The 12,369-nt window shown below is 48.8% G+C and overlaps 1 protein-coding gene across 3 annotated transcripts in view; it reads right to left on the reverse strand.

Annotated features, from left to right (window-relative positions):
• Positions 1-3,797: 3,797 nt before the first annotated feature.
• Positions 3,798-12,369, reverse strand: part of MYBL2 (MYB proto-oncogene like 2) — a 39,728-nt gene continuing 31,156 nt past the window's right edge. For all 3 annotated transcript variants that reach the window (XM_030533232.1, XM_030533231.1, XM_030533233.1), the window contains exons 13-14: positions 10,482-10,631; positions 3,798-4,083 (exon numbers count right to left, since the gene is read on the reverse strand). In XM_030533232.1, the coding sequence (XP_030389092.1) occupies positions 3,955-4,083; positions 10,482-10,631 (279 nt within the window). In that variant the 3' untranslated portion in view covers positions 3,798-3,954. The remainder of the gene's footprint in view (positions 4,084-10,481; positions 10,632-12,369) is intronic.

The raw sequence follows: 12,369 nt of genomic DNA on the forward strand, positions 1-12,369 counted from the left end.
TTTAGACTCTGCAGCGGAAGCTGGTCTTCCTCTTGGCTGCTGCCTAAGCACATAGGCCCCTAAACTCACTCAGCACCTACATTTCCACTGTAAAAGTTTCCTAGACACCTATGTTTCCAACTCTGGGCATGCACACTGCTGCCTCCGTTTAGACAACCAGCCCCTCTCTCCCGCCTAAGCCCCAGAGCAGTCCACAACCTGGGGGCAACAGACAGAACACCTATCACGCCAGCAGGGTTGCTCAGAGGCTGGCCAGCTCCACACAAAATGGCCCAAGGGGGAAGACGCTGACTCCCTCCTAACCTTTAGCTCAATCATTAAAGAGAGCCAGGTTCAGATCCCCGCTTTGCCTGACGAGAAGGCATTTGAACAGGGTGCTCCTGCCAGGCTACGGGAGAGTGTCTCAATCTTTCTTGGTGAAACGGTTTCATTTTCAGCTGAATAATGAAATATTAATTGGGCCAGAGGAGACAGCCTGAGACTCACGCTCCAGCCCAGGGGTTAGAACACTCCACTAAGCAGTGGCAGATCCCTGATCAAATCCCTTCAACTCATCAGGCAGAGGGAGGATCCAAACCAGGGTTCCCACAGCCTTGGTGAGTAACCTAAGCATTGGCCTAAAGGTTCTGACAGAGGCCTGTTCCCACCAGCAGCCATTTTGTGTGGCGTCAAACACCTACCTAACTCATTCGCTCTAGAACCAGCATAGCCGCCTAAGCCACCTGCCTCCAGGCAGCTGGGTCCCAGCTGGGGATTGTACGCAGATAGATAATTCCCTGCAGTGAGGACTTAGACCCCAAACTCAGAGTGGAGTGAATCCCCCTCTGGCTGGAAGCTCCATTAGGATGCTGCCTTTTGTAGATTGCCTTGCCAGAAACCTCTCTCTCTCTCTCCCCATTTGTTGTATAGGGAGCCTGGGCACCTAAGTCAGGATCCCATTGTTGTTCCAGTGATTTTCTTGGGGGCCTCAAAATTAGGAATTGCGACACCCAAGTCCTGTTGTGAACGTGGGCCACTTAGACTAAGCAAAAGCCAACACATTTACACCTGTGCCCGGTCGCTTTTACTGTGCTCCTAGTGTCATTTAAACCTTTAAATATGCGGTTAGCTAGCCACGGCTGACTGTGAAGAGGAAACCAGAATTATTCATGAGCAGCTAGCCCCTTTTTAAGGTGTATAACTGAATCTACACTGGGTGCAGAGTGGCGATTAGGGAATATTAATTAATACATTCTCACACCCAACCTCTTGTTCTAGTGTCGAGGGCATAGGACTGTTACTGGAAAGATGGGCCAGGTCTGAGGTCTGACTCAGAGTCTACATCACCTTGTACTTTCAATAGTATTTAGTTTTAGGTGTGGGGTAAAGGCTGCAACTCCAGCACAGCATCACTTGCTGAGTTACTGAGGTTCCATAGATTAAAGCATAGCTGTGTTTTGGATTAGCCCACACAGTGCTGGTCATACAGAGATTTCGAGCATCTTCTGTAAATAAGACCAACCTGGATTCAGTGTTACAGTGATTCTGCCAACTCATGTTTGGGCCAAAATTTAGATCAGGGATGGGTGTAAGTTATTTCCCTTCCTCGGGGTGGAATGGTGTTGCACTGCTTTAACTACCTTGGTATAGTTAGAGTGTAGACAAGGCTGAAGAGAAAATTCCCATTCTCCCTTGCCACACTATCTTTTCAAGTGCATGGGTGGTGAGAGGGCTGAACTGGTTAGCCTTGGAGACTAAAGTCCTCTACTTATTGACAGGACAGATACAGTAGAAGTGGTGACACACAGAAGCTTTCCCATGCCCTACAGAAAAGTCAAAAGTGCACCACGGCATACGACATTAGGCCAGGGTAAATGAAGTGACCATCCAGAGCCACAAGTTTAGGAATGAGACAGAACTCCACTCTCCATTGCAAGGGGTCAATGCCAGATGCTCAAGACCAATAACACACCTCGTTGTGTCATACGATACCATGGAGGGGGAGTGGGTGGGTGTCTGTGGGTGTGTGGCCATTTCTTCCTGCCCAACACAGCAACCAGTTTATAAACTGGAGCTGGAGGGCTGAAGATCTTTGTAAATCCGTAAATCCATGACCTGTAATTGCAGATGCTGTTTTCATGCCTGTGGCTAATTTTGTACTAAACACACAAAGCCTGGGGCATGGATGTATCTATATTATTTCACAGGTCACTGGGGTAACTTTGCACAGCCACTAATGAAGTAGAGAGCTTTCTCCAGAAGCTCACGCACCTACTGTAGACAAAGCATTTTCTCAGCAATTAAATCTCCATGCTTGTGATGCAGGAAGTGATCATCCCCCTTTATATGGCTAGGAAAACTGAGGCAGAGAAGTCCATCAATTTGCCTACAAATCACACCAGACAATTGTGGGTTCTGTTCTCACCTGTGCAAGATTTCTTGCCTCTTCGTCCTGCAGCTTAACACAAAGCTATCCTCACACTCCCCTCTCCACAAGTGATACCTTTCCCTCATCTTCTGCAAGTGAGATATCACAACTGAGCTAAATCACTGGGGCCTTGATTCAGCAAAGCAATCAAGGCTCTGTTTATGTTCCATTGAAGTCAATGAGCCTTAAGAATGAGCTTAACTGCTTTGCTGAATCAGGGCCCCAGTCAGTATCTGGTGAGTCTGTGGACACCATTCGCTGTCCACTGTAGCTTGGTTGTTTCTAGATCTTGGTGCCGCAGCGTTCGGGCTGCAAACGCAGAAAGCCCATGGCCACAGTGTATACCAGTTAATCCAGAAGCCTTAAGCAAAAGCAGTTCTCAGCATGAGAGGCCCAAGCTGCTGGATGATGGAGAAAAGCAATCCTGACCATCTCTGCTGGAGATGGGGCCAATCTATCCGCTGCACAGGAGCAGGGCGGGTGGAACACCAAAGCACAGAACCCCATGCAGTCCCTTGGGCTGCTGGTATTTAAGGCCCCATCCTGCTCCAGGTTCACTGATCTCTTCCCTTCTATTTTGTTCCCATTCACTCTCTAGAGAAGCAGGACAACTCTCTACCTGTTTACAGGAGAAATGCTGGAACTAAACTCCTGCTCTGCTCAAGTCAGACAATCCTGCTAGTGGCTAGACCACCATTAGGCAGCGCTGCCTTCCCTGGAAAGGCAGAAGCACTCAAACCCAATACAGCATGTGGACACACAGAGCATTGGACCATGTTTGAATAAAGTGGCAAAGTCAGGCTGATGAAGGCCAACAGGAGGCAGATTCATTAAAACATATAAAAGGAGAGGGCATTTCCCAGGGGAGAGGTTCTGGCCCAGCCCCCTCCTATATAACGTATGTATCACGTCTGTGCAAATGATTCTCCTAGGGTCAGATGGGAAGAAAGCTGCTAGTTCAAAATTAGAATCAAACCATCCTGAAAGACATGCCCCCTCCGAAATCCTTTCTTCTGCTGGCCTCTATCACCCCATCACCTATGACGATGGAGAACATTCTCATCCAAGGAAAGCCAGGAGGTGCAAGGTGAAATGTGCAAGGACCTTACACATTGCTCCCAAGAAGCCAGAGCAGAATCCAACTCAGTTCGTTTTCTGCACAGCAACATCTCCACCTAAGTGAGGTAAATGCCTCGTGTCCATTTCAGAGGGCATGGCAGAAAGGGGTGGTGTGTGGACAGTTTATTTCTACCTCTGGAGAAGAATACAAGGAAGGGATATCTTTCTCACGGGGGGGGGGGGGGTATTTTCCTAGCTCCCCCTCCCCCGATTAAGTTTTCCACAAACAATTCAAAAATTTATATCCCACTTATCATCCAGTATTTAGTACAATTTATTAAAATATGGATCTACCAGGGAACATGGAGTTCAGAGAAGGGAAAATAAACAGTGTCTTTGCCAAAGAGAATTCTTCTGTGTGTTCTTTTTCCCCCTCCTCTACTTAAAAAAATTAAAAAATCGTAAAGCAGAGAAAAACCAACAATCCTTCATGATAAGATCAATGTCCTTGACGTGTGGCTCTGTTTTAATGCACCTAAGATCTGCCGAGCTTTCTCCTGCATGATAAGCTGGTCTCGGGTTCCGCCGCAAGCCACTACTTTCCATGCACTGGACATCTAGCGTGGACGGGGGAGAAGAAAGAGAGATTTTAAAACACGCTTGTAGATTAAGATCTGGATGGCTATGGATACCTCTAAATACCTCTGAACAAGAACCCAGCCCTTTAAAGCACTCCGCCCAGAGCTAACTGATTTAGCCTTATGACCCCCCAGGGTAAAGGAATCCCAGTATTATAATCCCCACTTTGTGGAGGGGCAGCAGACATGGGAGTCAGCAGCCCGATTTTCAAAGGGCCCGAGGAGCTGAGCTCCCATGAGAGCAGTGCCGCTCTGCACCTTGAAAGGAGCCAGGTTCAGCAACTGGCCCCAGATCACAGAGCCAGTTGGGGATCTGAGCACAGCGGCACCTGTGTTCCAGTCCCAGGCACAGCCCAATGGCCCTCAGTAAGATTAGAGGATAGGGACTCAGGGGAAGTCGTGCTTGCATCTCCCAAGTACACAGGGGTTGATTCTCCAGGGAGCTTGAACTTTGCTCAGTGCGGGACCCAAAGAGGAGAAGGGGAATGGGGCTTCACCTCCCCTACTCTTGGGCAATCCAAAGGCTGCAGCACGTTAGAGGAGTCTGATGGCTGCCCTACCTTGGGCTCAGCTGCCGATAGCCCCGGGGGCTGTTGCAGCATCCAGAAACAGGCAGAGTGCAGAGGTGTCAGTCATGCCCCTTACACACGCCAGTGAGTGGCGTGGAGCTAATATGTTTGCTCTGTGCTACACAGGGACTCTCCCTCTAGACCACAGGAATTCCCTGGTAGCTGAGCCATAAGCTTTACAGCCCCTTTACACTGGAAAAAACAAAGAGAGAATCAGGCCCCATGAGGCCTGCATTTCTTAACAGCAAAGCAGCCATTGCAGCACCAACAGCTGCTCATCATCCAGCCATGGCTCAGCTGTCAGTGCATTTATGTGGGGCTAATTTAGTTCCAGCAAGTCATTTTACTTAATTTCCTAGTCACATTATCTCTTATTGCTAGCGACTCCAAGGAGAGCACTGAGGTAACCCCCAAGAGCCCAATACTGCAGATGTCATCTCTCTCTTTGGGATTCCACAGATGGGATTTCACAGCACACACACACTCTTGATCTAGTTCAGGATCGCAAGGGCTCACTCCTCCCTCCAGCCCTCCCATGCTTTCAAGACATTTTATTTCTTTCGGCACCTTCAAATCTCTAGCCAGAAGTTATTTATGCAGCTGTCAGTGGCGAGAGCAATGCACTCCCACGCCACGCTGGGAGAAGTGGTTTATAAAACGGACAAATTAACTGCCAGTTGGGGTTTATTGGGGTGGGGAGGGGTTGTTTGCTGCGATTAAGGACTGTTCATTCATCACACAAAAAAGCTCTTACAACAGACAGATCTAATCCAATTACAAACGTCCGAGAAGAAAGTTATCCCTTCTGGCTGATGTCTAGCTGGAGACAAAGAGTCAGAGGTAAGAAGCAGGGTTGAGAAGATAAATCACTTGCACTTCTGGGAGCTTTCAGGGGATCTCAAAGCACCTTAAACACTAAGCTGTGCCCCTGTGAGATGAGTCAACATTATGGCCCCATTGTACAGATGGGAGAGGTTCAGTTACTTGCCCCAAGACCGATGTGGCAGGATCATGACCTGAACCCAGAAGTCCTGGCTCTCATCGCTAGATAAGGTCAAGCAGGGGCTGGTAAAGGTTTGCCAGGTTGTCTAATGCAACATGTCCAGGGACAGAAGTAAGTCCTCTTCAGAGAGATGCCATCTAACGGGCACGCTCCAGAAAGGGATCATTTGTTTAGAACGGATGTCAGCCAAATGTGTAGCCATTAACAGTCCCTCCAAAGCTGGCTGGGCATTGGCAGAAAAGGGAGCAAGCAAAGGTCTTTAAACTCCCCTTGCTCGCTGTTAGCTAGACAAGAGCCCAGTCGCCTCTGCAAGCTGGGCATGCGTTTGGTCACTGGCTGTGCATACACTAGCAGCTTCCCACAATCGCACCTCCAACTGTGGGAGCCTTCATGCATCTTAAGGCATTGAGTTATCCGGCCCTGCTCAGAACAGGCCTCGCTGACACTTTGACTGGAAGCCCTATGGGGCAGGGTCCTTCTTTTAGTTCTGTGTCTGTACAGCGCCTGGCACAGTGGGGGCCTGGGTCCAGAACGGCGGCTCCTGGGTGCTACGGGAACACAAGGAATGGTGGTCTGCTGCTGCTACCACTGGTCGAACTGCAGAGGTAGGGATGCAATGGTGGTAAAATTAAGTAAATTGCTGGCATAAGCGAGACCTTTGCTTCTCTCTCTCGCTAAAGAGCTGGGGCAAGATTCCAACGCCCCCCTGGAAATGTAGTGCAGAGCATCATAAAGTGATCATAAAGCTTAGTGTTTAAGGTGCTTTGAGATCCCCTGAAAGCTCCCAGACAGAGGAATTACACTCTAAATTCCTGCGCCTTAGTCACACTACACTAGGGACAGCAGGGTACCTGCTTGCCCAGCATCGTCCAGGGGGGCGTCACTGATGAAGAGCAGTCATTTTGTGCCTAAGTTTATTTTCAAATAAAGTTTCATAAAGAGAAAATGAAGCACAGAAACAGCAAACAACTGGGTCTAAGCAGTAAGAGTATGGCTGGCTGCCTGCCTCCACCACTGTCAGAGCACAGGAACAATTCCCACTCGGCTACTTCCCCTCACTGGGACTGTTTCCGCCTCTCACAACGCACAAGGGTCACCCCCTCAGCCCCACAACCTACTTCACAGCTCAGTTCACCCATGCCAGCAAATGGCTCAGCTTCCCTCCCTCCCCCACCCTGGAATAGTTAGCTAATACCTAGGATCCTACCAAAATCATGGCCAGGAAAAACATGTAATGGACCATGAAATCTTGTCTCCCCCCCGTGAAATTGGTATACCAGATTTCATGGGAAGACCTGAATTTCTCAGATTGGGTGCCCTGATCCAAAAGGGAGTTCCAGGGGGGTCACAGGGTTATTCTGTGGGGTTGCAGTATTGACACCCTTACTTCTGTGCTGCCTTTAGAGCTGGGCAGTTGGAGAGTGGCGGCTGCTGGTCAGGATCCCAGTTCTGAAGGCAGAGCCGCCGGCAGCAGCACTGCAGAAGTAACGGTGGCATGGTATGGTATTGCCACCGTTACTTCTGCACTGCTGATGGCGGGGCACTGCCTTCAGAGCTGGGTGTCCAGCCAACAGCTGCCGCTTTCCAGCCGTCCAGCTCTGAAGGCAGCACAGAAGTAAGGGTGTCAATACCATAACCCTCCAAAATAACCTTGTGACCCCCCTGGAACTCCCTTTTGGGTCAGGATGCCCAATTTGAGAAATCCAGGTCTCCCCGCGTGAAATCTGCAGCAGTGCAGAACTAAGGGTAGCAGTACCACAACCCACCCTACAGTAACCTTGAGACCCCGCCCCCAAACTCCTTTTTGTGTCAGGACCCCTACAATTACAACACCATAAAAATTCAGATTTAAATTGCTGAAATCATGAAATTTACAACTTTTAAAATCCTATGACTGTGAAATTGACCAAAATGGACTGTGAAGTTGGTAGGCCCTATGAATACCCGCTTGAAAAGCCTCTATCACGTTGCTGGTGCTATGGAAACAATGTATGCTTAAAACTTCCTGAAGACAGAACAGAACCCAGAACTCTTCCCTCAGGGCTTGCCTCCCACAAGCCAATTGGCAGGCAGGAGGTGGGGGGACAGGGCAGGCTATGCCAACTGCTGCAGTGCTGCTCTCACAGTACTGCCATGCAGCCAGTTCCATGCATAGAATTCCCTCCTAAAGTTTTCTGGTGTGGGACTCTCACTTGCAATCAGCACAGTCGTTAAAGGATCTCCTGGTATTCCCCGTTCACTCACAGATCACTCAGAATTAAATCAAATATCTTTTAGAGATCACTAGAGGGCTGACATTTAAGCCTGCAGTTAGAACAGCCCATAATATTCCCAACAAATGAACCTCCACACGGCAATAGATGGATGGCCCATCTAGCTCTATCCTAGCTCTGACAGAGACCAATGGCTGTTTGCAGGAAGGTGGGAACTCTCTAGAGTGTACCTTGCTGTGCAAGACCAGCCGGTAGTGGGGAAGTTACCTTCTCCAGCCAGTGATCAGTTTAGGCCTCGAAGCACAAAGATCAAGAGCTCATGTTATGGGATATGAAGTGCATCTCTCATGGCTATGGGCCTAATCCATTTCTAAAGTTCACTAATCCATTTGCCTCAGTCTATCCCAAGTCTCCCACTGGAGAGAAATATCTGGGCCACAGATACAGGAAAATCGAGTTCCTGCAGAGGTGTCAGTAGCAACTCCAGGGTTAGCAGAGCATTGAGTTTTGCACTTACAAAGCAGCTACGGCTGTGTCTTGGAAAACAGAACAAAAACCTCCATGGAAGTGGGGGTGCAGGGGGAAGCAAATTGTCCAGCAAATCACTGGCAGGACCAGGAGCAGATTGCAGGACTCCAAATTGCCTATGCCCACATCTAACCCACTATAGCACAGCATCCCTACTGCTGCCCCAGGGAAGGTATTTTGGCTGAATGCTTTAAGAAGTATTCATTGATTTTGGATGCAAGGCTGAGATACCCTGGGCCTAATGGTGAGAGATGCTGAGCTGATAGCGTTTTGATGTGTACTTTGCAGTACACTGGTTTCCTAGGACTTTTTCCCCCTTCCTTTTCTTGATCCCTCTTAGCATCACATCTCCCAGCCACACATATCCCCCATCTACCACCGCACATCCTCATGCCCCACTAGCCAGGGCAGCCGTTCAGCACGTGAAAGCAAGGGCCTAGAGACTTTGCGGGGGGGGGGGGGGTAGAGTGTGACCAAACTTGCATCTTCCAAGAGCCTTGTTTTACATCCATATGTAAGAACCTTCCACTGCTGCAATTCTCCTCTGGCACAGAGCTGCAGGGTCCCCAGCCTGGAACCCTCAAGGGGATCACCAGCATAAGCACGGTGATTAGCCAGTTTGTGCTCCCTACGTCTGTCTTCAAAGGCCAGAAACGGATAGTAGACTCATAGACTCATAGACTCTAGGACTGGAAGGGACCTCGAGAGGTCATCGAGTCCAGTCCCCTGCCCTCAAGGCAGGACCAAATACTGCCTAGACCGTCCCTGATAGACATTTATCTAACCTACTCTTAAATATCTCCAGAGATGGAGATACCACAACTTCCCTAGGCAACCTATTCCAGTGTTTAACTACCCTGACAGTTAGGAACTTTTTCCTAATGTCCAACCTAAATCTCCCTTGCTGCAGTTTAAGCCCATTGCTTCTTGTTCTATCATTGGAGGCTAAGGTGAACAAGTTTTCTCCCTCCTCCTGATGACACCCTTTTAGATACCTGAAAACTGCTATCATGTCCCCTCTCAGTCTTCTCTTCAGCTCATGAATAGAGCTGGCTGGAAAACAGATTTTCCAACCCACAACCATTTTAGAGATTTTGTAGAAAACCCAACCCCAATCAATCCTGAACTGGGGCAAAAAGGCAAACTTCCAAAGACTTCAGGAAACAGAATTCTGGATTTTGGCTTGTTTCAGGTCAATCAAAATATTTTGTTTCAGTTTTGACTCTTGCGAACTCCTCTTCCCAGCCCTGAGATCCAGAGCAAGTGATTCTGGGAATGACTGTTCTGAGTGGCTGACTCGGAGCATCACGGTAACAAGGAGGTAGACAGTATCTTGGTTTAGGGCTGGTCTACACTGGGGGGGGGGGGAGAAATCGATCTAAGATACGCAGCTTCAGCTACGGGTAGCGTAGCTGAAGTAGAAGTATCTTAGATAGACTTATCTCTCGTCCTCACAGCACAGGATCGACATCCACAGCTCCCCCATCGACTCCGCTACCGCTGCTCACTCTGGTGGAGTTCCGGAGTCGAAGGGGAGCGCGTTCGAGGATCAATTACTACCCGCCGATCCAGTCGGTGGGTAGTGAAGACGTACCATTAGAGGAAAGAATGGTGCTCCCTTCAAGTCCCAGCAGATGGCACTGCACAGCAACGCCAGCTAACTCTCCTCCCACAGGCCGGGTAGGGTCTCTGTTCCTATCCCCTGCCCTCTCAGGGGAAGAAAGGGTATGTCTACACTGCACAGCACGTCCGTGGTTGGCCCAGGTCATCTACACTGCAGTTTTATAGCCCCGCAGCTTGACCCCTGCGAGCCCAAGTCAGTGACCCAGGCGCTGAGACTCATTGCTGTGGGTTTTTAATCACAGCGTATACGCAGTGACCAAGGCAACGCTCAGCATATGAAGTCTGGGCAGTGAGTGGGACTAGCATTCTGAGCTGTTGTGTTGTTCTCCAGGGACAGTGCTCTCTGCTGACTCAAGCTACCATCTCCCTTTCCCCAGTACAGGAGAGACAAGGTTTCTGTAACCTCCTGCCTTTTGGGGAGATGGCAGTGCTGGCATTTACCGGAGCAGGTGGTCTGAATTGGCTTGGGATCTTCCTGGAGGATGAGGTCTTCTCAGTCTTCACCTGCACGAACCCCCTATTGAGCAAACCGCTGTCGTCCTTGCTGCTTGAGGAGGAAAGGTTAAGGGACCTCGAGAGGAAACTCACAGGCTGAAGAAAAAAAACAAAAACCCATATGCACCAAGTTAATTTGCTCCCTTACACTGGAAGAGGCCACTTAACTAGATCCATTCACTTGCGTTCCTGTATTCTCCTGTCCATGCATTTAAACTGCACTAGAAACAGCATGTAAGGATGCTAGCAAGATGTTACATGCAGGGAAGCAATCACAGTGTCACCAGGCGAGTACTTTTTCCAGACCTGACGCAGAGCTCTGTGCAGCTCGAAAGCTAGTCCCTTCCACCAGCAGAAGTGGGTCTATTAAAACAGAGGTTCTCAAACTTTTTTTGCTGGGACCCCGTTTGAAAATATTTCAGGTTGTGATGCCACCTCCACCCCCAATACCATGCCATCCCTACTTCTGTGCTGCTGCTGGTGGTGGCACTTCCTTCAGAGCTGGGTGCCTGGCCAGCAGCCGCCGCTCTCAAGAGCCCCCCTACAATAGTCTGGCAACCTCCTTTTTGGTCAAGAATGCTGCATTAAAAGAAATTCCCTCGTCCACCTTGTCTGTGTACAAGGGTATGTCTATATTGCACCTGGGAGAGAGCCTCCCAGCCCAGCTCCATAGACTTAGGCAGCAGGGCTTGTGCCAGCATGCTAAAAACATCTGTGTAGACGGGGCTTTGACGTTGTGGCCTGGGAACTAAAGCCTCCCTGTCCCAGGGTTCAGCATTTGAGCTCCAGCTCAAGCCACAACTATTTTTAAATGCGCTAGTGGTGAGCCCCCTACTGTGAGGCTATGGCCTCGGGCTGGGAGGTTAGTTCCCAGAGGTAGTATAGACAGACCCTAAGGGCTAGCAAGCGGAAATCTTTCCATTACGTGCATTTAACAAATTCAGCTAAGAGTGTGTGTAGATTTAGAAACTCCCCTGCTCTTTGTGCCATCAAAACATGACAGCACTGGGCTAGCACATGGGAGCCAGAAAATGAAACCAGCTAATCTGTTTTCACTGTCCAAGCCAAGTGCAATGAGAGGTAGCATGAGTTCGATTTATCTTTCTCCCTGTTATAATAGTCAGCGGGTTATTTGCTGTGTGCACTATACTATTGTGTTTTTAAAATACATGGGCCGAATTCATCCATGCTGCAACTCCACTGAAGTTCATGGCGTTACATTAGGGGCTGAACGTGGACCTAAATCTGTATCTTGGCAAATCTGTTTCCCTTTAACAAGCTTCATAATCAAACGCTGATCATTGCATCAAACTTAGTGGGGCACAAGAAAACCAAAATGAATAAGAACTTTACAAGTCTAATAAATACACTAAAGAGCCAGACGTCTGACAGGCGCTCTCACCACAATGCTCCAGTTATTTTATATTTGATCCTGTGAATAACCAACACAGAATGGGCTCTTTTCGGTGCATTTTGTTGTGTGTTGCATTTAGTGTTCCAGATATTCAGTTCTTCAGGGAGAAGAGGTTTACAGCGGGATCAGAAAGCACAATACATAAAACATTAAGTTAAGGACACCCCTTCTTAATTACATTCAGCACCATGTGCATGATCTAGCATAGAGGCAGGAAGTGGACAATCAGGTTTAAGCTGCACTATCCATATGGATAGAGGAAAGGGGAGGTAGTTTTCCTAGTAGGTCTTTCCCTCTTATCGTCAGGTTTATCTCACTGGCACACCTAAAGCCCCAGTTAATCCAGTATAGTCAATTAGATTTCATAGCCATCCTCTGACATTTCTGATTGCTCCTGTGTTTCAGAGATGTTTGCAGGGG

The sequence above is a fragment of the Gopherus evgoodei genome, chromosome 14 (assembly GCF_007399415.2).
Source record: "Gopherus evgoodei ecotype Sinaloan lineage chromosome 14, rGopEvg1_v1.p, whole genome shotgun sequence".
NCBI lineage: Eukaryota > Metazoa > Chordata > Testudines > Testudinidae > Gopherus > Gopherus evgoodei.